General features: G+C 42.4%; 1 protein-coding gene across 1 annotated transcript in view; it reads left to right on the forward strand.

Annotated features, from left to right (window-relative positions):
* Positions 1–27,318, forward strand: part of LOC124720040 (sperm-associated antigen 7 homolog) — an 88,719-nt gene that overhangs the window by 34,119 nt on the left and 27,282 nt on the right. The window contains exons 4-5 of the mRNA XM_047245297.1: positions 11,412–11,583; positions 18,980–19,154. Coding sequence (XP_047101253.1) covers positions 11,412–11,583; positions 18,980–19,154 — 347 coding nt within the window. The remainder of the gene's footprint in view (positions 1–11,411; positions 11,584–18,979; positions 19,155–27,318) is intronic.

Raw genomic sequence — 27,318 nt, forward strand, 5'->3', positions numbered from 1 at the left:
GGCCGTGAAACGTTGCTCGTACAAGTCGCCGAGTTCTAGAGGCTGAGCCCACTCGAGGCACTCTCGTTATAGCTCTCAAGTCCTCCAAGTGGTGAATCACCTCCTCGTAATATGGCAAGTGTAAACCACGAATTGCCTCTAACAACCTCTGTAGTAGTACAAGAAAATTGAATCTTGCAACCGACAAAGGTAATGGGTCCTTGTAGTAATTCTTGCTGGCCAGTCTCATTTGGTGTAATAGAAAAACTATCAACACTCTTGTATACAGGCATCCTTTGTCTCCTGTAATATCTTCTCCTCCTGCACGGCATGGCTTTGAGGAGAAGATATTACAGGAGACAAAGGATGCCTGTATACAAGAGTGTTGATAGTTTTTCCATTACACCAAATGAGACTGGCCAGCAAGAATTACTGGTGGAATCCCAGTTTGATTTTACGGAGAGTACTCGGCAGCATTGGCCCCTTACTGAGCTTGCATTCAACGTGACCCTGTTGCCCAGTGCCGAGTCCCGAGTGGCTAGAAAGAGGTCCAGGTGACACCTGTACATAACAAGAGTAAAAGGATGGATGTGCAAAATTACAGACCAATATCCTTAACATCGGTTTCCTGCAGAATTCTTGAAATTGTTCTCAGTTCGAATAGTAATAAATTTCTTTCTGATGTACAAGCTGCGGTCCACAAATTCACACATCTTGTGCAAAACTCAGCTGGCCCTTTTCTTGCACGATACCGTGTGAACTTTGGATGAAGGGCAAAAGGCACATAGCATATTCCTATATTTGTGAAAAGCGTTTGATACAGTGCCCCACTGCTGACTTAATGAAAGTACAAGCATGCGGAGTAGGTTTCCAGATATGTGAGTGGTATGAAGACTTCTTAAGTAGTAGAACCCAATATGTTGTCCTCGAATGTTCGTCAGGGGTAAGGGTATCGTCAGGAGTGTCCCGAGGAAGTGTGATAGGACCACTGTTTTTCTCTGTGTACATAAATGATCTGACAGACAGGGTGAGCAGCAATCTGCAACTGTTTGCTGATGGCACTGTGGTGTATGGGAAGGAGTCCTAGAATGTCTGTAGGATGCAAGATGACTTATGCAGCATTTCTAATTGGTGTGAAGAATGACATGTAGAAAAATGTAATTTAATGCAGAAGAGTAGAAAAATAAGTCCGATGTTTGAACGTGGCATTATTAGTGTGCCACTTGAGAAGGCGAATGGCTGACTTCAGTTTATTAGGAAAAATTTTGGAGTGTGTTTCATCTGTAAAGGAAGATTGTGTACAGAACACTAGTCCGACGCTTTCAGTGCGCCTCGTGTGGGGTCCCCACCAGGTCGGATTGAAGGAATTCAGAGGTGGGCTGCTAGATTTGCTACGGGTAGGGTCAATCGACACACGAGCATTAGGCAATATGGAGTTATGTACTACACGTCTCGACAGTTACTGCCTCATTTATTAACCGTTCGTGGGCGAATGCTCCGTAAGTAAAGCTTTGTAGCCACTTCATCTGCCAGACTTGTCAGCTTGTGATTTTTGTGTGCGGGGACATTTCAAAGGAAAAATGTATGAAAATAACCCTGGAAAAGAAGACTAACGGAAGGGAAACATAGACCTGTACATTAAAACAATCGATGTTACTGTTCTGCATCAAGTCAGTGGAGGTGCAGGGAACCATTTTCAACATATGCTGTAGTTTTTAAATTGTCATTTTTAGATGTATTTTCTAATTTGTTTAAAAAAAATAGTGAGCTGCTCTGGCGTCGCCCAGTTAGTACTAGACCAGTAAACACACAATTCTTAAGGGAATTGAACTCCCATGTATGTTACTGGAAAATGAAAAAAAAAAAAAAAAAAAAATCGATAACTCGTTGACCTAACAGGGAAATTTTGTTGACACACTGTTGAAGACTTATACAACAAAAGATCTCACCAACAGAGCCATATACTTTTTCACCTGGTGCCTCAGTTGGGCCAGATTTGCTGCTTTACTTGCAGACTGTGTGAGATAATGTTATGTCCAGTCCCCAGTTAGCTCATTGGGGGACAGATCTAGGGATCGTGTTGGCCGGGATAGTTGACGTACACCGTGGAGAACGTGTTCGTTGGCATGGGATACTGGGATTCCTGTAGATGTGCATTGTCTGTTGATAAAGCACTTTGCCTTATTGGTGCACAGACAGTAGCGTGATGGGTTGAATATTGTTCGGATGTACTGTGCACTATTCAATATTCCCTCCACGATCACGAGAGGAGAACAACCCTTTTAAGATACGGCTTCCCAGACCGAGATGCCGGTTTTTGCCCTTGTGTGCCTCTGTTGTATACGCTCCAGACATTGGCCCTCAGCTGCACAATGCCACACACACGTACGACCACCGTTGCCACCGAGGCAGAAGTGACTCTCGTCACTGATGATGACAGGTCTCCGTCCGTCCTTCCGTAAGCGCCCGCCACGACACTGGTGCGGGTGGGCCGCACGATGCCCGGTTGTGAGCGGAATACGTCCTAACGGCACACGGGATCACAGTCGTGCTTCACGGAGATCTTTGCGAACGGTTCTCCCAGATGCCCCCAGATCGACAGTGTCCCTAATTCGTAGTGAAGTCGAGGTGCAGTGCAATCTGGCACTTTGTAAGATGCGGTTGTCTCGGCACGTGTCTGTGCGTCACTGCTGTCCAGATCTGAGCTACGGGCACATGCACTTCCTGCTGACCACAGGCAAGGACATCGATGCACTGTGGAGATCTCTCGCCCCACAGGTAGCACAGCTCTGCAGTACGATCACTCGGTCTTCTGCAAACACCTCGTATGTCTTCGCTCGAACTCCGTCAGTCGGACAACCGCTTCACGTCCACATTGTCACAGCATGCTGACAGTGCTGCAGATGCAGATGGAGCAAACTGGCACTACTGGCTCTGGGACTGAACAGCTGCTCCGATGTTTGCGACATTCCACGGCTGATAATGCAGTTCCCAGTTTGTCTGCAGTGCAACACATTTGGTCGTCACATTAACTGTCCTCTCGTAGTGTCCTGTGCAAGTACAGAATGCCTTAGTCACTTACATTGAGGTCTTCCTTTTTCGTTTTCCAGTAGGGATACCTGTCCTTTTTTCCCCCTAAGGCAAGTCTTTCCACTCCCGGGATTGGAATGACTCTTTACCCTCTCCCTTAAAACCCACATCCTTTCGTCTTTCCCTCTCCTTCCCTCTTTCCTGACGAAGCAACTGTTTGTTGCGAAAGCTTGAATTTTTTGTGTATGTTTGTGTTTGTTTGTGTGTCTATCGACCTACCAGCGCTTTTGTTTGGTAAGTCTCATCATCTTTGTTTTTAGATATATTTTTCCCACATGGAATGTTTCCCTCTTATTATATTCAAATTACTTCAAAAGTATGATTAATTTACAGTATTCTGGCCGTTGGGCATGTAAGCGAGAAATGTTTAGAAAAGGTTTGAAATTATACCTAGTTTGTTGGGAGTCGTCGTCACCGTGAAGTACTGGATGAATATAAACTGGGTGATTTGCACTCCATTTTAACCAAAAGCTAGTTTTTCATACATGTCGGTGTTTATGATTTCATATCTCCTGAAACTGTGTTGTACAGTAATATAGTTTTGCAGATATGTTCAGTGATACTATGTAGCTGCTGTGTGCCCAGCATGTTGCGAATAGAGTTGGTAGTAGAGAAGTAATAAACGAAAATGTCATACCTGATGCTTATGTTTTACTGTGCCCCATTTTATGGAAAAGCTTGTTTTTCACGCATCTAAATGTTTATGACGTCATATCTTCTGAAATATGCGTTGTACAAGGATATAATCTTGCAAGTGTGTTCAGTGGTATATGTGGATACTGTCTGCAAAATGTGTTGCGAATTGAATTTGTAGTAAAGAAATAATAGATTAAAATGTCATGCCTGGTGCTGAAGTTTGACTGCATGAAAAAAAGGGGGGGGGGGTGCATGTTGATGATAAAATTTTTTATAAAGGCTTGAAATTATGTGAAAAGTTTGTTGGAAGTCACTGAGTGTCTTCATTCTGAAATACTGAATGAATGAATTCCCTATATTTGCACACTATCATTCACACGTTCTCAGGACAAACACGCTGTTTCTAACTGTAAAACTTGTCGTATTGTGTTGAACTTTAAATAAAGTATTGAACCTTGTAATGAGGATATTCTGGGAGCATTTAAATTTTTACATTCTGTCCGTGATTACGTAATATTGAAAATCAAATTTTTGCTAGCCCTATGATGCAACTGATATCAGTTTCCAGGATAGCATTTTAAAAATACAGATATGTATAGCTGGGCAAATTGTCTTGTGTAGTAGTAATTTTGTTTGTGGGCCACTGTATCCAGTTATGAATCCAGCACCAGTCTGGGATGAGCTACATTTTTTGTATGACCTTTTCCCATGTTTCCCTCCACACTCCTTAAATGTTTTTACGAAAAGAAATCCGGATAAGTGTGAGTAGAACTGACACAGTACTGTACTGAGCTTTCAGTACAGATTTAATTATGTATATAGACAGCTCATCCATTCTGGGAGTTTAGAATCTCTAAGATTTTTGCAGTTATCTGTATCGAATACTGGCAAGATATATGTCTATACGTTCCTGAGGAAAATGGTCATATAGTTGGAATCATGAACGCTGGCTTGTTCTGCACACCTAAGTAACGCGTTCTCTGACAGCCAACGAGCATTCCGTAGTGTTCTGATTGCTCTGCTGTGAATGACATAGCTAATGCGAGCATTAAACATTATTGTAGGGAGTTGTTTAGTGAATGTTCCATTTGCTGTGAGCTGTCATTGCGGATGGTGATGGCAAGTGACACATTCCGCGTAAGAAATCCTCATCCATATCTCGACATGCACAAACCGCCATTGTTCGTGGATCGCACTACAATAGATAGATAAATAGACACTCAGATAACAAAAAAAATAGGTTATGTGTGATATAATTACAAATTAACAATGTTCGGATTTTTTCCTTTACTTGGGCTGTGAAACCTTGCTTCTTGCCAAATTTTATGATTCTAAGTCAACTGGAAGTACCCTATAGGTTTTGATGAGTGATTTTGTGTGTACCAAAATATGTGACATAAATGGTCGTATTTTTTTATTGCATTGATTTAAAAGCATAAATATTTCACACCACCAATGGACCATAGACGTTAGTGTGTGACATAAATGTCAACCATAGACACGTGTATCTATTCTCGAGAAGAAGGTTTTGTAACAGTCAGACAGACCAACAGACAGGCAACAAAGCAATCCTGTAAGTTTCAGTTTTTACCAACTAGGGCATGGAATCCTAAAAATCTGTTCTCACTGACTTAATATCTCGTACATGCTCTATTGCAGGGTCATTCAGGAAGTTGGTGTTAAATTGTGCTGGCTGGTGCTGTAGTTGGGCAGCCTTACACCTATCTCTTGAGCATTGCTAGATGGCAATGGCATAGTTTTCACAGTGATGGAGGCACTTTAAATTCCTCACAGTTTAGCCAGTTTGCATTAAATATTTATAAATTAGATACACAAACCTTCTTCATGAATGAGTCTGTCCATTAGTGCAAACCCTTGTCAGAATCCCTACAGTAGTTCCTGAGACTAGCTCAAAAATGCAGCCAGAAACTGTGGTAAAGGTCTTTAATTTGTATACAAGGTTCCACTCAAAACTGACAGAGTGAGGTGGCGCAGTGGTTAGCACACTGGACTCGCATTCGGGAGGACAACAGTTCAAACTTATGTCTGGCCATCCTGATTTAGGTTTCCCGTGATTTCCCTAAATCACTGCAGGCAAATGCCGGGTAGTTCCTTTGAAAGGGCACGGTTGACTTCCTTCCCCCCCCCCCAACTTCCCGCCCCAAAATCATTCAATCAATCAAAACACTGTACAAAGAGAATCATTTGCTAAGAATGATGTCAAATTTGAATAACACATTTATTGACATGGGGGGAAATTTCATGGAAGTAAAAAAATATGAATAGATGACACTATAAGTATCTTAATGTAAATGGGGTCAGTGACGGAGGACTCATGAATTGCAGTATGATGGGTACAGTTTGATATGTGTGTTACACCACCTATACTGTTCACTGTGCACGACAGCACAAGTTCGGCAGTCAACAGTTATGGCACTGTTAGGTAAGCCTATTCACCTTGGCGTGGGCATACGATATTGGATGGGGAAAACCACTTTTTAATTGTCATGAGGCCAAAAACTGTATAAAAAGCAAAATGACAGGCCCTACGATAATCGATGCTGTCAGCCTCTACCGAACAGTAACCATTGCAGAATGGAGTGGTATAATTTGATGTGTGTGCGAATTTTCCATTGCCCGTTCTTTGCAATTTTGCATGTTGACATGTCCTTGGTCATGGAAATGGGCTTTGGCTGTGCACAGAATGTTCCATGGCCATTCATTGTCCAGTTCCATAAGAGCAAGAAATTCCAGAGATGATGTTTGTCTTGCTGGCAAGTCATTAGGAAGCAAATTCTGAATGTGGGCTATTCTGTATGGATATTAATGCAGAATGTTTCATAGTATTTGATGTACCATTCTCACAGGCAAGACCAACATTCAGGCAAGTCTCCATGCACTGCACGTCTGCATATCACTGCTCAGCCCCTCATTCAATACTGTGACCACATCTTCAACAGACATTGGATCAAGTGCTTTCCTTCCTCTGCCACATTGCCCTTCAAAAGAACCTTTCTTTTCGTATTTTGTACTCATTTTCTCATCCAGACCATTAGCAGACATTGGACCAATGTCTTTTCTTCGTACCCTTGGGTGTCCTATTTACAGTGCCATATAATGGTCAATTTTTAATTTTATTCCCCCCACCCTCCAACGTTTACTCCTACGACAATAACACGCTGTTCAAATTTGAAGTCATTATAAGCAGTGATTCTCTTTCTCTTTGTACAACATTTTGAAACTGGAACTTTAATTATTTACACCTTATTTCTATAGAAGATAGATGATGCTGATCTTTGGCAGAATATGTGTATCACTGGCATGGGGATATTTTTATATTTGTAGCCTTGTGTGTTGCTCTGACACTGCCAGACTAATCTCACTGGGATTCAAATGTGGCACCTCCCCGCACTCGTACCTGCCTGTGGCACCAGGGGGGAGGAGGGGCAGATGGCCTACATAAAAGATGCCCTTTGTGACTTTTTTATGTGCATTTGTCCATGGTCCAAGACATACTTGTCTGCAAGGTGTAGTACGACTCGGACACTGGTTCCTCTCTCGACCTGAAGGTCACACACATGAAGCTCGTCAAAATAGCATATCGTTTCAATGAACTCACCTGGCTGGAAACCTGAGAGGTTCATATTGATCCTGTTTATTGCCCTGGTAAGTTGTGCATCTTCATATTTTCACGGCATATTGGTCAGTGCATTTGATTTCGGGTGTACAGACACAGAAATTCAGTTTCTTCTATTGGCCATCTTGCGAGTGAGCTGACAGACAGAAGTTAAGCACTCAAATCTGTTATTTTAAACACGACAGCCACCACAATGAACTTAGAAAACAGGATACACGAGGGTCAGTATGTTATATTGTGACAGATAATTACGTGTGATTAGACACGAAATCTGTGCTGGATGTCGGTGCACTGACAGGAACTGCACAGCTGTGAGTTGATGGTAGTCCTGTGTTCTGTGATTTTACATACTAAAATAGCTATCTGTGTCAGTTAAATCTTTTGTTAATTGAATTTCCACTATTTCTTTAATGAGCAAGTCCCAAAAAAGATGAAGTCAGAACTAGGATTTCAACATTTTTGTACTGCACAGAGTGACCAGAATCAATGCAGTGCTCTCCCACAGCCAATTAATTGGGCTGTAACAAGCCAGTGTACCTTTGGCATTCTGTGCACGTTACGAACTGTACGAGTCATCTGCCTGGTGTACGAAAGGCCACATTCACATGCATCTCGTTACCCCAGCCTTGCAGAGCATCCAGTCGTCCTTGACAGAACCCAAAATTTCTATGGTCCTTGCTGGAGGCTGAAGGATTACTTTAACTCTGTGCTCACTGTGGTTCCGACGTATGTCTGACAACACACTTGCCACATATGGCAGGGGAGCCATGGTTTTAACCACCAATATTGCTATCAGTGCCTTGGTTTTACCACTCATACATTCTTTCATAATTTGATCAAATTTCTGGGTGACGTCACTAACTACAGATGAACTATCTCTTGGCTGAGGGTCTGATAACATCGCCGTTTAGTTCCATAACCCCACAACCGACCAATGAAATAATCTCTCTACTTCATCTTCCGTAGTCCACTGTAGGTTTTATCGGTAGTTCCTTGCTTAAAAAGCTCTTTTTAAATGTAAAAGCTCATCCTGTAGATTACTTTCATCAAGAGTGCTTGAATCAAACCTCTGAGAACACCCACTGTGTGTGTTGAAGGCTCCTATCCAGTCGCTTGCAGACCAGTATGATGTGGCAATAGAATACAGCAAAACGAAAGCCAGAGTTATAAATCTCCCATTTAAGAATCGTACAAACAGTCTGTCATTCGACCGTCCAGCAGATGCCTATATGGTGGGCGTTCTAATAGGCATCCCTGGTACAGAGAAGAGTTGAAAACTGATAAGTCACCAGGTCCAGATGGAATCTCAGTTTGGTTTGATAGAGAGTATTTTACGGTATTGGCGTCTTACTTAGCTTGCATTTATCGTGAATTTCACACCCGCCATAAAATCCTCAGCCAGTGGAAAAAAGGGCAGATGACTCGTGTGTATAAGGAGGGTGGAAGAATGACCTGCAAAATTACCTTTACTGTGCTGTAAAATTCTTGAACAAATTTTCAGTTTCAGTGTCATAAATTTCTGCAAACCAGCACAGGCTTATGAAGCATTGCTTGTGTGTAACTTGGCTTGCCCTTTTCTCACTTGATATTCTGTGAATTTTGGATGAAGGGCAACAGGCATATCCCGTATTCCTAGATTTTTGGAAAGCATTTGACACAGTGCCCCACTGCAGACTGCTAGCAAAGGTACAAACATACAGCTTACTTTCCCAGATATTTCAGTGGCAAGACTTCTTAAGTAATACAACCCAGTATGTTGTTCTCAACGAGAAGTGTTCGTCAGAGACAAAGCTATCATCAGGAGTGCTCCAGGGAAGTGTGCTAGAACCACTGTTGTCCTCTATATACATAAGCAATTTGATTTACAGTGTGAGTGTCAATCTGCAGCTATTTCCTGACGATGCTGTCGTGTACAGGAAAGTATCACTGAGTGAATCTAGGTAGACGCAAGAGATTTAGACAAAATTTTTAGTTGATGTGATGAGTGACAGCTTGCTCTGAATGTAGAAAAATGTAATTTAATCCAGATGAATAGGAGAAACAATCCCATAACGTTGGAGTAATTTTTTGATTCTGCAGCTTTTAGAAATCATGTGGTTTTGATGAGGACTACTTGTCGAGCCGTGTTCGGAGCACATTTTGCGTCCAGAAAGGAAGTTCTTTGAAGGTTGTTGCATTACAGCGGATTGTAGTGAAACAGAAAGTAAACCTTTAAAGTGAGCTGACAGACTGAAATTACAATAGTTATGTCCGTTATTTTCAACACGAGAACTGTGCCGCTGCCTTACATTCTCAGATTTTTTGGTTCATCGCAGTGATGATGGCCCCTCATGACACACAGTTTATCACAAACTGAGTAATACAGACTTGTGTTCAGGTGCAAGTAGTGGCCACCTCTTCTGCGACTATACGTACTTCACAGGCCACAGTATGGTATGTGGTAGAGCGTATCTTGTACCACTCAGTCATTTCCTTTCCTGTTCCACTCAGAAACAAAGTGAGGGAAAAACGATTGTCTACATACCTTTCTATGAGCCCTTATACAGGGTGTCCAGAAAAGGACTCCCTGATTTCAAAATTAAATATCTCGAAAACAAAGCTCAATAGAGGAATGCAGTAAACGGTATGTTTATTGTGAAAGCTGTAAGAAGTTTATACAGCAGTTTGAAATAATAGTTACAAAAGCTGCTAACAGATGGCGCTGTAATCACCATACGTAATGCCTAGTATAAATAGTGATCAGAAGCCCAGAGCGATCAGTTCCACTATTGAAACATGAACGGAGGTTAGTGTACTGAAGGAAGAGATTAAAACTGCGTACTCCATTGAACAACGCGTTTTTCTGGTGCTAGAGTACCACAGGTTAGAAGAGAGTCCTACGGCAACAAGGTGAAGTTTTCGAGCATGATTTAATGTTCCAAAACGACCCAATGCGAAAACCATTCGTACGCTCTTCGCAAAATTTCAACGAACAGGCAGCGTAACTGATGATATAGTGGGGCATGTTGGTCACAAGCAAACCGCAGTTACGCCTGAAAATATCGCCACAGTTTCTGGAATTATTCAGCGAAATCCAATGTCATCCGTCCGTAGAATTGCATCTGAGACTGGTTTGATGCATTCCAGCACGCAGAAAATACTGAGAGAGAGCCTACACGTGTTTCCATTCAAAATTCAAATGCACCAGGCCATAGCCGTACGAGCTGTGCAGCAAAGGGTTGCCTTTGCTAATCAGATGCTCACAATAATTGACAGTGAAGGATTTGATGTTGGATGCATCTGGTTTACAGATGAAGCACACTTCCACCTGAATGGATACGTGAATAAGCAAAACTGGCGATTTTGGGGTTGCGAAAAGCCATATTGGTGTGAAGCGAAACCCCTGTATTCTCCTAAAGTTTCTGTGTGGGCTGCAGTATGCAGCAGAGGCATTATTGGCCCATTTTTCATTCGAGAAACGGTCACTGGTGCACGTTACGTTGCAATTTTGGAACAGTTTGTCGCCACACAGAAAGCGTTAGAGGATCGACCAGGTACTGAATCGTTTATGCAAGATGGGGCCCGACCACATCGGACCGAACTATTGTTTCTATTTCTTGAGGAATACTTGTTGATTGAATGTAATGGTAACAAATCTAGCAGCCCACCTTTGAGTTGTCTCAATGTCTTCTTTTAATACAACCTGTTGGTATCCCAAACACTCGAGCAGAGCTCAAGAATGAGTCGTACTAATGCTGTATACAGGGTCTCCTTTACAGAAGAACTACACCTTTCCAGAATCCTCCCAATAAACCTGAGTCAACCATTCGCCTGCCCTACTACCGTTCTTATACGCTCGTTCCATTTCATATCCCTTTGCAGTGTTATGCCCAGATATTTAACAGACGCGAATGTGTCGAGCAGTACACTGCTGATGCTGAATCTTTAACTCAATTTTTTCTGGACTAGTGTCTTCACAATTATTCACCATTTTTTCCAGAATACTGTGTATAGTGGCTAACTATTGTTTAAACGTTTTCTTAAATACTCAAACTGTCAAAGTGTTGTAACATCAACACACTGTCCTCAGCCTGGACGTGGTGGAGGTGGCCGGCGTATCGGCATTCATGGTGGGGGAGGAAGGTGTGGACCGGCACGTCGTGGCGTACAAACGAGAGTTCGCTCCTTCGGAGGATGAACTGGCTGTGCTGAGGAGAGGCGAGGAGTGGACTCCGGAAAAAGCTAAGGAAATTGCAGAGCAGGTGCGTATTGCGAGGGACGTGCAATGTATCTTTAATCACACAGTTGCTTCCGTGTCAGTTCTTTCGTGCTAAAGTTTGTGAAAGGATGTTTGTGCACTGTGCGTACGCGTGGTGTAGGTGAGATGACACAGTGGCAGAGCATCTTTGTATCAAAAGGAGGCAGTCAGTGGGTGGACAATGTGGTGTAGCCAGTTGGAAGCACTTGTATGCCAGAAGGTATTACATTGGTGCATAGGTTTTTAGCATTTTTCCATAAGTTTAATAAAACCAACAGGTACACATAACTGAGACTTTAGTTATAAATAATATGTTATCCTTCACTATTTACAAAAATGTGGAACTGCAAGGGTAACTTTTCAATTCCGCGACTAGACATTGTGTGGTTTTGAGGTTAAGGACTCGTTGAGACATGTTTGGAGCGCATATTCATCTGGAAAGGAAGTTCCCTGTACACTGTTTGGCAGAAAGCGGTAAAAATTAAAATCTGAGGGTGCAAATTCATGTATAGGGTTTTTTGTCAGTCCAGCGGAACGCTGGCAAGCGTTGTCGAGGAGTAGCATCACTTTGAGCAGTCTTCCTGGTCGTTTTTCTCGGATTGCATCTGCAAGACATCTCAGTTGTTCACAGTGAATGTCGGCAGTGATGATTACACCTTGGTGAAGCAATCAGTAGTACACCATACTATTTCTGTTCCACCAGATGCATAACATTATCTTTTGAGGATTCACGCAGGTCTGTGTATGGGTTGCTGCTTTGTGTAGACTCAACCATTCCGTTCTTTTCCTTATGTTAGCATAAAAACACCATTTCTCGTCACCAGTAACGATACAGGATAGATATGGTCAGTGTTGTTCACGAGCCAGTTGAGGATGAGCAAGCAAAGATGCACCTGCTAATTTTTGTGACTTTGGATTAGAGCTTGCGGTACCCAGATACCCGATTTTTGAACATTCGCCAATTCTACAGTACACTGACATGAATCATTGTGGATTAATGTGTTTAAATAATCGTCATCAAACCCCTGAATGTGGAGAGAGACTGATGTCAAATGATCGCCCTTAAAACGAGAAAACAATTTTCTTCCTGTGTTCTGTCCAGTGGCATTATCCCCATATATGGCTTAAATGAAAGACATACTCTCCTCCTCCTGCTCTCTACAGAGGAAACACTTCTTTGCCACCAACCAAAGCCAGTCCAGTCCTAACAATGAATCCTACCTGTCTCAATTCATACCACCATCCAACCATACTTATAATCATCACCCAGTCACCTTCCAGGAATTCTTAACTTCCAACCTGCCTCATCATCCTTCCTCAGGTCCCTCCCTAAGAACAACAACATGTAAGCAGAAGAAAGGTTTGCACAACACAACCTAAAACTGGATCCTGACCAGATCATTCTCCCAGCAGACAAAGGTTCCACCACTGTTGTGATAAACCGGAGTGACTACCTGGTGGAGGGCCTCTGTCACTTGTCAGACACTCTACCTACAAGCTCTGCCAAAGTGACCCCATTCCAGAAGTCCAACATAACCTCCAGTCCCTGCTGAAATCCTTAGGCCCTTTCCAGAACCTCTCCCCTGAATCCATCTCCCTGCTCACCCCAACAATAGCCCGCACACCCACCTTCTACAAACTCCCCAAAATCCACAAACCTGACAGTCCTGGGCACCACATTGTGGCTGGTCACAGTGCCACCCTCCCACCCCCCCACCCCCCCGCCCCCCAGAAATAATCTTGGCCCTTGTTCACCAACATCCGCAACCTGTTGCCCAAATCCTAGTCTCCCTCATTAAAGATTACTACCACTTCCTGCACTGGCTCTCCACCATCCCCACACCCTTACCTCCTGGGTCCCTACTCATCACTGCAGATGCAAACTCCTTATACACCAACATGCCGTGCCCTTGCTACAATTGAACACTCTCTCCCAATGCCCTGCAGATTCCAAACCCACCACTTCACTCCTCATACTCCTAACCAACATCATCCTAACCCATAACTACTTCACCTTTGAAGGGAAGATATACAAACACATTTGTGGCACAGCCATGGGCACCTGCATGGCACCTTCCTTTGCCAACCTCTTCATAGGCCGCCTAGAGGAAACATTCCTAGCTTCCCAAAACCCCAAACCCCTGGTCTGGTTCAGGTTTATTGACGACATCTGTATAACCTGAACTTACAGCCAGAACACCTTATCCTCACTCCTCCACAATCTCGACACCTCTGCCATCCACTTCACTTGGCCCTGCTCCCAGTGTGTACCCTACTAGATGTCGATATCCTCCTCTCAGACAGCTACTTCCACATCTCGGTCCACATCAAACCCACCAATCACCAACATTACCTGCACTTTGACAGCTGACACCTCTTCCGCACCAGAAAATCCCTCTCATACAGCATGGCCACCCGTGACATCTGCAGTGATGAGAATTCCCTTGCCCAGTATGCTGAAGGCCTCACAAAGGCCTCGGCAGACAGACAATACCCCACAGGTGTAATACACAAACGTATCTCCCGTGCCATATCCTCGCACACACCTGATCCTCGCATCTATCCCGACAACCGACCGCAAAGAAATGCCACCCTTGTCACCTAGTACTACACGTGACTGGAACAATTGAACCACATCCTCCGTCAGGGCCTCGGATTATCTATCGTCGTGCCCATAAATAAGGGACATCCTGTGCAAGATACTTTCATCCCCTCCCAAAGTGGTGTTCCACTGCCCACCCAACCTCCACAACATCCTAGTCCATCCCTATGCCACTCCCAACCCCATTCCCTGGCCACAGGGATGATACCCTTGTGGAAGACCCAGGCACAAGACCTGCAGCCATCCAGCACCTCCTATTCCAGTCCCATCACAGGCTTATCCTGCCCCATAGAGGCCAGGAAACCTGTGAAAGCAGCCATGTTATATACTAGATCTGCTGCAACCACTGCACAGCATTTTACATTGGTATGACAACCAACCAGCTGTCAACCAGAATGAACGGGCACTGTGAAACTGTTGCCATAAACATGGTGGACCACCCTGTGGCACAACATGCAACAGAGCACATCAGGCAAGATTTCAATGGCTGCTTCACAACCCATGCCATCTGGATCCTCCCAACAACCATCACCACTGCGAGCTTTTCTGAGCTTCAAAAATCGAAGCTTTACAGCTTGTCTTTCGCTCCTGTAACCTCCGTGGCCTAAACCTAAGGTAACTTGCTGTCACCCACCCCCCTCCTAATAGCGAGTGTCGTGTGTGTGTGTGTGTGTGTGTGTGTGTGTGTGTGTGTGTGTGTGTGTGTACACCATCTCTTTCCCATCACCCCCTTCCAATACGTGTCAGCTAAAGTGCGCGTCATTTATGACGGCTGCCGAGTTTAGGTTCGTTCTGTGCATCTGACGTCACAAAACACAGTTAGCCAATGAACAGAGAACGACATTGCCAGAGCTCAACTACATTGCAGAGCACGGACGAGTATCTTCAGTTTTAGAAACATTCAGGCATAAATAAAGTAATTGAACAAAAGCAATGTGATGATAGCAGACTTTCTTTTATAGAAAGTTTGGAAAAAGCATTCTTTATACCAATTGCTTCATATTCTATTAATTAATTACACCAAACAAGCAAAAAGCCTTTTAATTCAGGCGATAGCAAGGATAGGTGTTTGTATCATTCTCACTAACCGCTTTTTCGCAATAAAGAACAGCGGTAATTGTTTATTTCCTATTGCACTTCGACGAAACATGAGTAATTCATAATCATACCAACAGTGTTTGTCGGTATTTTGCGTGATATTTTAAAGTCCTCTGGGAAACACAATCAACGATGAGCTGCGTTAGCGTAATGGTTAAAGTGTGTGGCTGCTAAGCGAAAGGTTCTGAGTTCAAACCTAGATCGGTGCTTAATATTTTCTTTATTTTAAAAACAGTATCAAAGTGTCTTACTTCATGAATTTTATTTGTTTAAATGTAATTTTTAGAAATTTCTAGTGGCAACTAAAATCGACCATACGGAAAGTATACGCTATGGACTTTACCTCTGCATACTTTTCAAAATTTCGTTCAATGGTTTACTACATCTAATGCTGCGCAATAACTGCGTTGAACATCGAAACAAAATTAAGTCATTTATGGGGGGAAGGTATCAGTCAAGAAGATGTGTAAAAATCAAAATTTTGGGCCAAATAGTTTTTGTGAAATCGAATGATAAAGTGTGTCAAAGCAGTCGAAACACTATGTGTCTGCACAGGCGAGCAGTGCAATGATGACAAAATTGCGGAATGCGGGGGGCACGTCTTTATAGCAGTGAAAGGGTTAATGCGGCCGTGGTGGCTTTACTTCATAAACTGCGCACTCCCACCTAAATGTAACTTTGCGAACTATACTGTGGCGCTGCTTCTCTTGGCGCGTACAACTGGCAACGCAGCAATCTCCCGCGTCTGGGCGGGCATGCGCGAACTGCCAAGATAAAAGAATTGAACTATAGTTGTGTGCTGCCATTTCACACTCAAGCCTGTGAAATCGCGTGCTCAGTTGTTTGTCACTGCCCCCTCTACATGCACCCCTAGCTGGTCTATGGACAGCTCCCCACTCTCCCACAAGCCGCTAGATGCTCACCTCCCCCCCCCCCCCCCCTCCCCAAACCCCTTCCTCCCCCCCCCCCACCTCTCTCCATCCCTCATCCCACCCCACCCTGCACCCCCACCTCACCCCAGTACTCTCATTGTGGGCGAGGAAAGATCTGGAGGTCGAATGAGCACAATATAGGGAGACAGGTGTGTGTGTGTGTGTGTGTGTGTGTGTGTGTGTGTGTGTGTGTGTGTGTGTGTGTGTTTCTCCTGCAGCTTGAGAAAGGAATTTCATTCCAAAAGCTATGTGTGTGTGTTTCTCCTACAGCTTAAGAAAGGAATTTAATTCCAAAAGCTAACAAAGCAAAACTCTGTTTTGCTTGTGTATCTGACGATGACACAGCAGTTCTACCTCGTTATTCCTAAAATTAATTATTCTCAACCAGAACTTTCTGTGCATTATAATTGATAATAGTTATTCTGTGTTGTATTTATCTATTGTTCCTGTGTTTTTCTTTTTTACACCAGTGTTGTATTCTAAATTCTGTTCCTTGTATTCATTTGTGATTCGTGGGTGAATTCAGAGCTTTTTGTCATTCATCTGATGAGTAGCACTTACACCCAATCACTAAATTATTTGTTAGATACATCCCACCCTTTGTTGTCTTGAACTGTGTGTGCCCTCTACTCCATAAAGTTCTATGGGAGTTAATCCCTGATGCCTTAACACACATAATCTCATCCGACCCTTCTTGTAATCAGTCTTCCTCAATACACACACATCAAAAAAAGTTTTGTACCATCTTGGTTCCGGAACCTGTACAGAAAATTGGAATAGGGATCAACATAAACATCATTTCTGCTCTTTTTATTGCCAATGAAAACCACACATTACATGTTGTACCACCATGCAGCGAGACCTTTAGAGGTGGTAGTCCAGATTGCTGTACACACCAGTACCTCTAATACCCAGTAGCACGTCCTCTTGCATTGATGCACACCTGTATTCGTTGTGGCATACTATCCACCAGTTCATCAAGTCGCTGTTGGTTCAGACCGCCCCACTCCTCAATGGCGATTTGGCATAGATCCCACAGAGTGGTTGGTGGGTCACGTCATCCATAAACAGCCCTTTTCCATCTATCCTAGGCATGTTCGATAGGATTCATGTCTGGAGAACATGCTGGCCACTCTGGTCGAGTGATGTCGTTATGCTGAAGGAAGTCATTCACGCGATTCATGATGGGGGCACGAATTGTCGTCCATAAAGACGAATACCTCACCAATATGCTGCCAATAAGGTTGCACTGTCAGTTGGAGGATGGCATTCACGTATCGCACAGCCATTATGGTGCCTTTCAGGACCACCAACGGCATACGTCGGCCCCATATAGTGCCATCCCAAAACAGCAGGGAACCTCCACCTTGCTGCACTCACTCGACAGTGTGTTTAAGATGTTCAGTCTGACTGGGTTGCCTTCAAACACGTCTCAGACGATTATCTGGTTGAAGGCATATGCGACACTTATTGGTGGAGAGAACGAGACGCCAATCCTGAGCAATCCATTTGGCATGTTGTTGGACCCATCTGTACCGCACTGCACGGTGTCGTGGTTGCGAAGATGGATCTCGCCATGGACGTTGGGAGTGAAGTTGCGCATCATGCAGCCTATTGCGCACAATTTGGGTCGTAACACAACATCCTGTGGCTGCACGAAAAGCATTATTCATCATGGTGGTATTGCTGTCAGGGTTCCACTGAGCCATAATCCATAGGTAGCAGTCATCCACTGCAGTAGTAGCCCTCGGGCAGTCTGAGCAAGGCATGTCATCGACAGTTCCTGTCTCTCTGTATGTCCCACATGTCCGAACAATAACACTTTGGTTCACTCCGAGATGCCTAAACACTTCCCTTGTTGAGAGCCCTTCATGGTGCAAAGTAACAATGTGGATGTGATCTAACTGTGATACTGAACCTCTAGGCATGCTTGAACTGTAGACAACACGAGCCGTGTACCTCCTTCCTGGTGGAATGACTGGAACTGATCAGCTGTTGGACCCCCTCCATCTAATAGGCGCTGCTCGTGCATGACTGCTTACATCTGTGGGTGGGTTTAGTGACATCTCTGAACAGTCAAAGGGACTATGTATGTGATACAATATTCACAGTCAACGTCTATCTTCCGGAGTTCTGGGAACTGGGGTGATGCGAAACCTCTTTTGATGTGTGTGTTATTTTTGTCACTGGTGGACCTCCTCATACTTTATAAGTCCATTTAATTTTCATCATCCACATCTAGAATGCTTCTCTTGTTTTTTGGTTTTCTCTCAGTCATATGTTTGATACTACTTTTAGCAAGGAAAGCTCTTGTAACCTGTGCAGATACGCTTCTTATATCCTCCCCCCCTTATCTGTGTACAGTGTTCCACAATTTTCATATTAAGTTCCAACAGGTCCAGTAAAGCAATGTTATCAGCAAATCTTATCGCTGAAATCCTTTCATGCTGAATTGTAATCCCACTCCTGAAATTTTATTTTTGTCTCTGCTTTCTCGATGTAAGGTTGAACAGTGGGGGTGAAAGGTTGCATCACTGCATCACTGCCTTCTCTCTCTCTCTCTCTCTCTCTCTCTCTCTCTCTCTCTCTCTCTCTCCAGTTATTGTACACGTTGATACCAGTGACCCAGCAGAGCAGTTTAGGACTTTAAAACCAAAATCATTGTCATAATGATCATCAGAAACAACTGCATCAGATGAAGCCATTTGAATGTATCATTTTGATCAACTCTGCTCTGTTTTATTTTTGTGCAACTTCTGTATTTCCAGAGAGAGCGTGATCGGCAAGAAGCAGAGGAGGCATCAAAGAAACGTTCCTCGCGTGATGAGAAAAATTTTGTTCCTGCCTCCAACTTCTACAAGGACAAGTACAGGCACCTGATTGGCGAGGATGCTGCCCTAGCAGCTGCAAAAAAGACTGAGACAAATAGAGCTTATGGGTTTGGTAGGTACCAAAGTGCCCTCTCTCTCTCTCTCTCTCTCTCTCTCTCTCTCTCTCTCTCTGTGTGTGTGTGTGTGTGTGTGTGTGTGTGTGTGTGTGTGTGTGTCGTATTATAGAGCAGCTGGGAGCTTGATGAAAGCTGGACCATATCCATATTATACATTTTTATTTCAAGAAGTTTTGAATTAAATACCTTTACATGGACGGCACAGCCAAACATTTACAATGCCACAGCATTTCCTTCGTTACCAGGACCAAAGATGCTGGTCTACTGCATTGTCAGCAGTGGACGATACCTCATCTTCTGTATTAACACCACCCTCTAACATTACATTCAGGCATATGGTATGATACACAGTGGGCATATATAGGGAATAAGGTTTTTTTTATACACTTTAGTTTTGCATATGCAAGTTTTGTTTATTTTTGGATATTCATGTACTACGGTACACAGTGAAATCTTGTACAACTCCCTCCTCATTGGCAGCAACTGATCAGTTATTATTTTACTGTTGCTATTTTCATTTCAGTGGAATTTATTTGATTATTCTTGAGAGTTAACGTTCATTTGGTGTGTTATCTACATAATTTTCAACCAGCAAAATTATTGTCACTGGCTTTCTCTGATGAAACAAATAAAAAATATCTGAATATAACCTTTGAGTTTTGTTACATGAGGTAGACTATGTTGTGTAGTTACGAAAAATATTTTACAATATAATGTTAAAGCAGTATTTATAGAAGTAAAGTAATAAGAAATGGATAAGTTTGAAAAAGTCATCTTGACTAAATTACTCACCATTAGTCCATATTTATTTTAAGTTTAAAGCGGACAGGTGCTTCTGCCTAGTATCGACAATATAACATAGTTTTAGTATTACATTTTGTTCCCATACTAAAATATGTTGTAGATGGCTTCCTGATTCTTTTATCATTCTTTTTACCAGATAAAGCTATGATAACAATTTCTCTGGATAAAAATTGTGCAGGTGACACACTGAATGAACCTAATTCGTAACGATAACTAAATAAATAATTGAAGTAAAAATAATAATAAAATAATAAACAGTCAATTCTTCCCACTGAGGGGGATATGTAGGGGATATTACAATACTTGTGGTAATGGGTGACCCACCTTCTATCTAGCAAAGTCCAAACTTTCCAGTCTTCAGTGTCACCAACTGAGTATTTGACATGCCATTGAAGGCATACATCCTATACAAAGCTCGTGAATGTACAGCCATTTTACTGTATAAATAAATATCAACATGAAGCGATATGCTGAACTCACCCTCACATGTCATTACAAATAAATTTTAACTTAAGCAGAATTGTGGTATGCAAATATGTGAAGCACTCCTGTGTATTTACTCATTTTTATCATCTCTAGAATTGCTATTAACACGAGACAAGAATTGCTGTTAACATGATGAGACACGAAACACAGTCCACAACATTAAACACTTGATGGATTTTGCCCATTATAGTACTGAAAAAGGGGATCTCACTACTTGGAAATACACAGATCTGGCAACAGATGGGAAGTAGCACATTCCAGGACTTTTTGGTTTTTTATTTATTGATTTACTTAACCTGGCAAGATCATGGCCATCAGGCCCTCTCTTACATCTAATCAGGTGTTCTGCGAGGGTAAGTCAATTATTACCTGCAATTTAGTTATGTTTTTGTTTATTTTGGTAGTGCTGCTGTTTTACGTTGATGACACATGCTTTGTTTATTCGTTGTTATATCTTTACAGTTTTCAAGCTGCTAGGTTAGTTTTGTTATCGCTGTGTTGCTGTTAATCATGGTTGCTCTGCTATCTATTTGCACCAAAGAAGAGCAACATTCAGTGATCCATTTTTTGTGGTCAGAAGGCGTATCAGGGGCCAAAATTCATCAAAGACAGTACGGGAACAGTGTTTTGCCACAACAGAGTGTCTACGAATGGATTGAAAAATTCCGAAATGGTCGAACAAGTGTTACGCACGGAGAAGTAGTCGGACGACTGTTTACCACCACAAATGAAGAAACCGTTGATCTTTCACGTGAAATGATTCTCTTGGGCAGAAGATTAACTGTTGACGAAGTGGCACATTGTCTGCAAATTAGTCATGTTCCTGCCTACAAAATCATCCAGAACAGCATAAAGTTTGTGCAAGATGGGTCCCAAAACAACTTGCACAGCTGCATAAACAAACACGCTTGGACACCTGCAGAAAACATTTGGATCGCTATGGTAACGAAGGGGACAACAACTTAGACAGGATCATTACTGGTGACGAAACATGGATCCATCATTTTCAAGCTGGAGAGTAAACGGCAGAATGGAAACATCCAAATTCATTGTACAAGGAAATGTTCAAGACCCAACTGTCCGCCAGAAAACTGATGCTTACGGTTTTTTGGGATACAGTGAGATGCTTACTGCCAGACTAAAGCCTGAAATTTGAAGCAAACGCTGAGGATTGCTGTCAAAAGGTGTTACATTGTTGCAAGACAATGCCCGTCCGCATACTGCTGCCCACACTGCTGAAATGCTCCGGAAACTCAAATTTTAACTACTGGATCATCCTCTATATAGTCCCCATCTTGCCCTTTCTGACTATCACTTGTCTAGTCCACTCAAACAGGCATTAGGGGGCCGTCAAGTTGACTTGGATAAAGCAGTGAAAGAAGCTGTGCGTTCCTGGCTCGCAGCTCAACCAAGAACCTTCTTTTATGCAGGCATCAGGAAGCTTGTACACCGATGGACTAAGTGCACTGAAACGCAAGGAGATTATGTTGAAAAATGTTCTTGTAAGTTTCCTATTTGATTACAATAAAATTTTATAACTACTTTGTGGATAATAATTGACTTACGCTCTTATATATTTTACATCGTATTACAGGAAGCATGTTATACTAAATTTAGAAAATAGAAATTACAGTGATACATATAAAATTTAAATAATACATACAATTTATATTTGTACACGATAAATACAACTATAATTAGTGATTATGGTAAAGCAGGTTTTTAATAACGAGTGCTGGCAGCAGTGAGCATGGAGAAAGAAGCGGAGGAGGGAGGGAAAGAGGAGTGTGGTATAACATAGTTAAAGATTATAAGAGAAGAGGGAGTAGCCTGACTCACAAGTTGCAGGATAAGAGAAAGAAGGATAACTGGGGAAAGATAGGAGCATTGACTTTCCTATTTGATGGAGGGAAAGTTTACCATGTACCGTATTTACTCGAATCTAAGCCGCACCTGAAAAATGAGACTCGAAATCAAGGAAAAATAATTTTCCGCAATCTAAGCCGCACCTGGAATTTGAGACTTGAAATTCAAGACGAGAGAAAATTCTTAGACCGCACCTCCAAATCGAAACAATGTGGGTCCATTGTAACATGAGACACAATTTAGGTCAAATGCATGAAGATACAGCTACAGTAGTTTGGTTCGAGTCGTTAGCTTAACAGTTAAGATTTACAAAGTAGCCATTGCTATGAATCAGGTACTCTGTCCATATTTATACTGGTACCCTTCCTTTTTCACGTGCTTCGTCTGGTTTGAATCAATTGCTTATTGTGCTTTGATCTGATAAGTGCCATTCTCTTTGTTATAGGTGTTTACGTCACTCTAAGCTGAAACTGCATTACTGTACTGTGTCATGCAATGTTTGTCACATTCTGATAATGAGTGTTTACGACCTGTAGCCGCTCACGGCGTGGCGCGCTTTTGTGCGCACTATCGCTGCTTACAATAAAAAAAAGGAGAGGATTGTCTCATAAGCTAAACAAAGGCAAGAGACTACTATTTGTTGTTACTTACACTGCTGCTTTCTTTGATAATGATCAACAAGAACCAAATAATATACTGCGTATGATACATAATGTTCTGAACGAGAGTTTAACGAAAAATTTTCTCCGTTTGAAAATCTTTGCAGACGCCTCTTTAGTACATTACATTCTGCTCACAAATTAGAGTCATCTTAGATATAAAAATATAGTCAGTTGCCGTGCTTCATTTCTGACTCACTATTCAGCATAAGAATAATACGAATATAAACTGACACGATATGTATATTCTTCCGTGTTTGCTGTTGTCTCACTCTAGTTTCGTAGTTTATTAGGCAGACAGGATTTAAATGAGATAGCAGCAAACACGAAGGAATACACAGCATTATGTTTATATTCTTCTACCTTTTCTTTTAATTTATTTGCCGATGCAGAGGTTTTGGTGCCAGTATTTATCTTTGTGCCTGCAAAGCATGCCTGTGTAGCGCTCATGTATTCGACGGCAGAAGTTAGTTGTGGTGGCACCTACCAACATTTTTCAGAACTTCCGCTTACTTTGCACTCGATTCTAAGCCGCAGGTGGTTTTTTGGATTACAAAAACCAGAAAAAAAGTGTGGCTTAGATTCGAGTAAATGCGGTATGTTAATTCTGGGGAAGCCCTATGACAATGACAGAAGGAAGTGCTTCAACTTTTAATAAAAAGTCACAGGGCATTGAATTGTGCGAGGAGTATAGGGCGGCTTGTTCCAGAGGCAAACAGCAGTGAAAGTGAAGAAGATTGGAAATGTTTTTGTTTTATTAATGGGCACAGCTAGTATACTAGACAAGTGATACCTAGTATTTATATTACGGTACCACGAAAGATATTTAATCTCTGCACTGAGGTACTCAGGTGCTGGCACAATTGAGGAGCCATCGAAGTAGATGTACCGTGCGGTGGTTCTGTAACGTGTCTGGCTGCTAGCACCCGAACTGGGTGTCTGAAGCACTGACACAGTTATATCGATGAATGTTGCGTGTGTAATGCATACAACTCTAACCGTGTCATGTCCTCATTACTCGTACCATGTTGAATTACATCACAGTAGTGGAGGTTTGGTAGAACAAGCGATTACACGAGTTTGCATTTCACATCCTGTGGAAATATGTTACAAAGCTTTTAGAGAACATAGAGGCAAGCAGGCGTCTTCTGACACACGGTATGATTCTCTGCTCAATTTAAACACCCAGCTTGGTCACTGTTTTGTGGTGTGGTATTGGGATCCATCAAATTCAGTGGGAAGCAGTTGATTGCAGAATTCCGAACTTATTAATTTCTTGTGTATACTAAGAATACTTCAACCCTTTTGCATAAGGGAACTACTTAGATTACTTGCAACTCTTTTGCATAAGCCCTACTGAACACACATCATCATCATCATTCATCTAGGTAATCACAGCATTTATGAGGAGTGATCATAAGTAATGGTTTTTTTTTTTTTTTTTTTTTTTTTTTTTTTTTTTTTTTTTTTTTTTTTTTTTTTTTTTTTTGGAGAATCTTTATTTATTGATCACCATCAACTTTTCCCCCTGCAAAGTACTCCCTCGCAGATATAGTACACTTGTGCCAGCAATTTTTCCAATCTTGTAAATACTTCTGGAACTAACTTTTCATTGTGGTGTTTTCAGCTCGTTCAGTGATTCTGGTTTTATTTCATCAGTGGTGGCAAACAACATCCTTTCACGGTTCTCTTCGACCTCGAGACTAAAAAGGGGGCCACACCTGGCAAATACAGTGGCTGAGGCAACGGTTTTGTTTTTTGCCAAAAAATCATGAAGAGGCATTGAGGTTTGAGTAGGAATGTTATCACGATGCAATTTCCACAAGCGCTTTTGCCACAATTCTGGTCATTTTCTTTGTACGGCATCTCACAAATGGCACGCAACTTCCAGGTAGTATTCTTTATTGGCTGAATGACGATAAGGCAGGAACTCGTGATGCACTACATCTACATCTATACTCCGCGAGCCACCTTACGGTGTGTGGCGGAGGGTACTTATTGTACCACTATCTGATCCCCCCTTCCCTGTTCCATTCACGAATTGTGCGTGGGAAGAACGACTGCTTGTAAGTCTCCGTATTTGCTCTAATTTCTCGGATCTTTTCGTTGTGATCATTACGCGAGATATATGTGGGCGGTAGTAATATGTTGCCCATCTCTTCCCGGAATGTGCTCTCTCATAATTTCGATAATAAACCTCTCCGTATTGCGTAACGCCTTTCTTGAAGTGTCCGCCACTGGAGCTTGTTCAGCATCTCCGTAACGCTCTCGCGCTGACTAAATGTCCCCATGACGAATCGCGCTGCTTTTCGCTGGATCATGTCTATCTCTTCTATTAATCCAACCTGGTAAGGGTCCCATACTGATGAGCAATACTCAAGAATCGGACGAACAAGCGTTTTGTAAGCTACTTCTTTCGTCGATGAGTCACATTTTCTTAGAATTCTTCCTATGAATCTCAACCTGGCGCCTGCTTTTCCCACTATTTGTTTTATGTGATCGTTCCACTTCAGATCGCTCCGGATAGTAACTCCTAAGTATTTTACGGTCGTTACCGCTTCCAATGATTTACCACCTATGGCATAATCGTACTGGAATGGATTTCTGCCCCTATGTATGCGCATTATATTACATTTATCTACGTTTAGGGAAAGCTGCCAGCTGTCGCACCATGCATTAATCCTCTGCAGGTCCTCCTGGAGTACGTACGAGTCTTCTGATGTTGCTACTTTCTTGTAGACAACCGTGTCATCTGCAAATAGCCTCACGGAGCTACCGATGTTGTCAACTAAGTCATTTATGTATATTGTAAACAATAAGGGTCCTATCACGCTTCCCTGCGGTACTCCCGAAATTACCTCTACATCTGCAGATTTTGAACCGTTAAGAATGACATGTTGTGTTCTTTCTTCTAGGAAATCCTGAATCCAATCACAAACCTGGTCCGATATTCCGTAAGCTCGTATTTTTTTCACTAAACGTAAGTGCGGAACCGTATCAAATGCCTTCCCGAAGTCCAGGAATACGGCATCAATCTGCTCGCCAGTGTCTACGGCACTGTGAATTTCTTGGGCAAATAGGGCGAGCTGAGTTTCACATGATCTCTGTTTGCGGAATCCATGTTGGTTATGATGAAGGAGATTTGTATTATCTAAGAACGTCATAATACGAGAACACAAAACATGTTCCATTATTCTACAACAGATTGACGTAAGCGAAATAGGCCTATAATTATTCGCATCTGATTTATGACCCTTCTTGAAAATGGGAACGACCTGCGCTTTCTTCCAGTCGCTAGGTACTTTACGTTCTTCCAGCGATCTACGATAAATTGCTGATAGAAAGGGGGCAAGTTCTTTAGCATAATCACTGTAGAATCTTAAGGGTATCTCGTCTGGTCCGGATGCTTTTCCGCTACTAAGTGATAGCAGTTGTTTTTCAATTCCGATATCGTTTATTTCAATATTTTCCATTTTGGCGTCCGTGCGACGGCTGAAGTCAGGGACCGTGTTACGATTTTCCGCAGTGAAACAGTTTCGGAACACTGAATTCAGTATTTCTGCCTTTCTTCGGTCGTCCTCTGTTTCGGTGCCATCGTGGTCAACGAGTGACTGAATAGGAGATTTAGATCTGCTTACCGATTTTACATATGACCAAAACTTTTTAGGGTTCTTGTTTAGATTGTTTGCCAATGTTTTATGTTCGAATTCGTTGAATGCTTCTCTCATTGCTCTCTTTACGCTCTTTTTCGCTTCGTTCAGCTTTTCCTTATCAGCTATGATTCGACTACTCTTAAACCTATGATGAAGCTTTCTTTGTTTCCGTAGTACCTTTCGTACATGATTGTTATACCACGGTGGATCTTTCCCCTCGCTCTGGACCTTAGTCGGTACGAACTTATCTAAGGCGTACTGGACGATGTTCCTGAATTTTTTCCATTTTTGTTCCACATCCTCTTCCTCAGAAATGAACGTTTGATGGTGGTCACTCAGATATTCTGCGATTTGTGCCCTATCACTCTTGTTAAGCAAATATATTTTCCTTCCTTTCTTGGCATTTCTTATTACACTTGTAGTCATTGATGCAACCACTGACTTATGATCACTGATACCCTCTTCTACATTCACGGAGTCGAAAAGTTCCGGTCTATTTGTTGCTATGAGGTCTAAAACGTTAGCTTCACGAGTTGGTTCTCTAACTATCTGCTCGAAGTAATTCTCGGACAAGGCAGTCAGGATAATGTCACAAGAGTCTCTGTCCCTGGCTCCAGTTCTGATTGTGTGACTATCCCATTCTATACCTGGTAGATTGAAGTCTCCCCCTATTACAATAGTATGATCACGAA

The sequence above is a fragment of the Schistocerca piceifrons genome, chromosome 11, assembly GCF_021461385.2.
Source record: "Schistocerca piceifrons isolate TAMUIC-IGC-003096 chromosome 11, iqSchPice1.1, whole genome shotgun sequence".
Classification (NCBI taxonomy): domain Eukaryota; kingdom Metazoa; phylum Arthropoda; class Insecta; order Orthoptera; family Acrididae; genus Schistocerca; species Schistocerca piceifrons.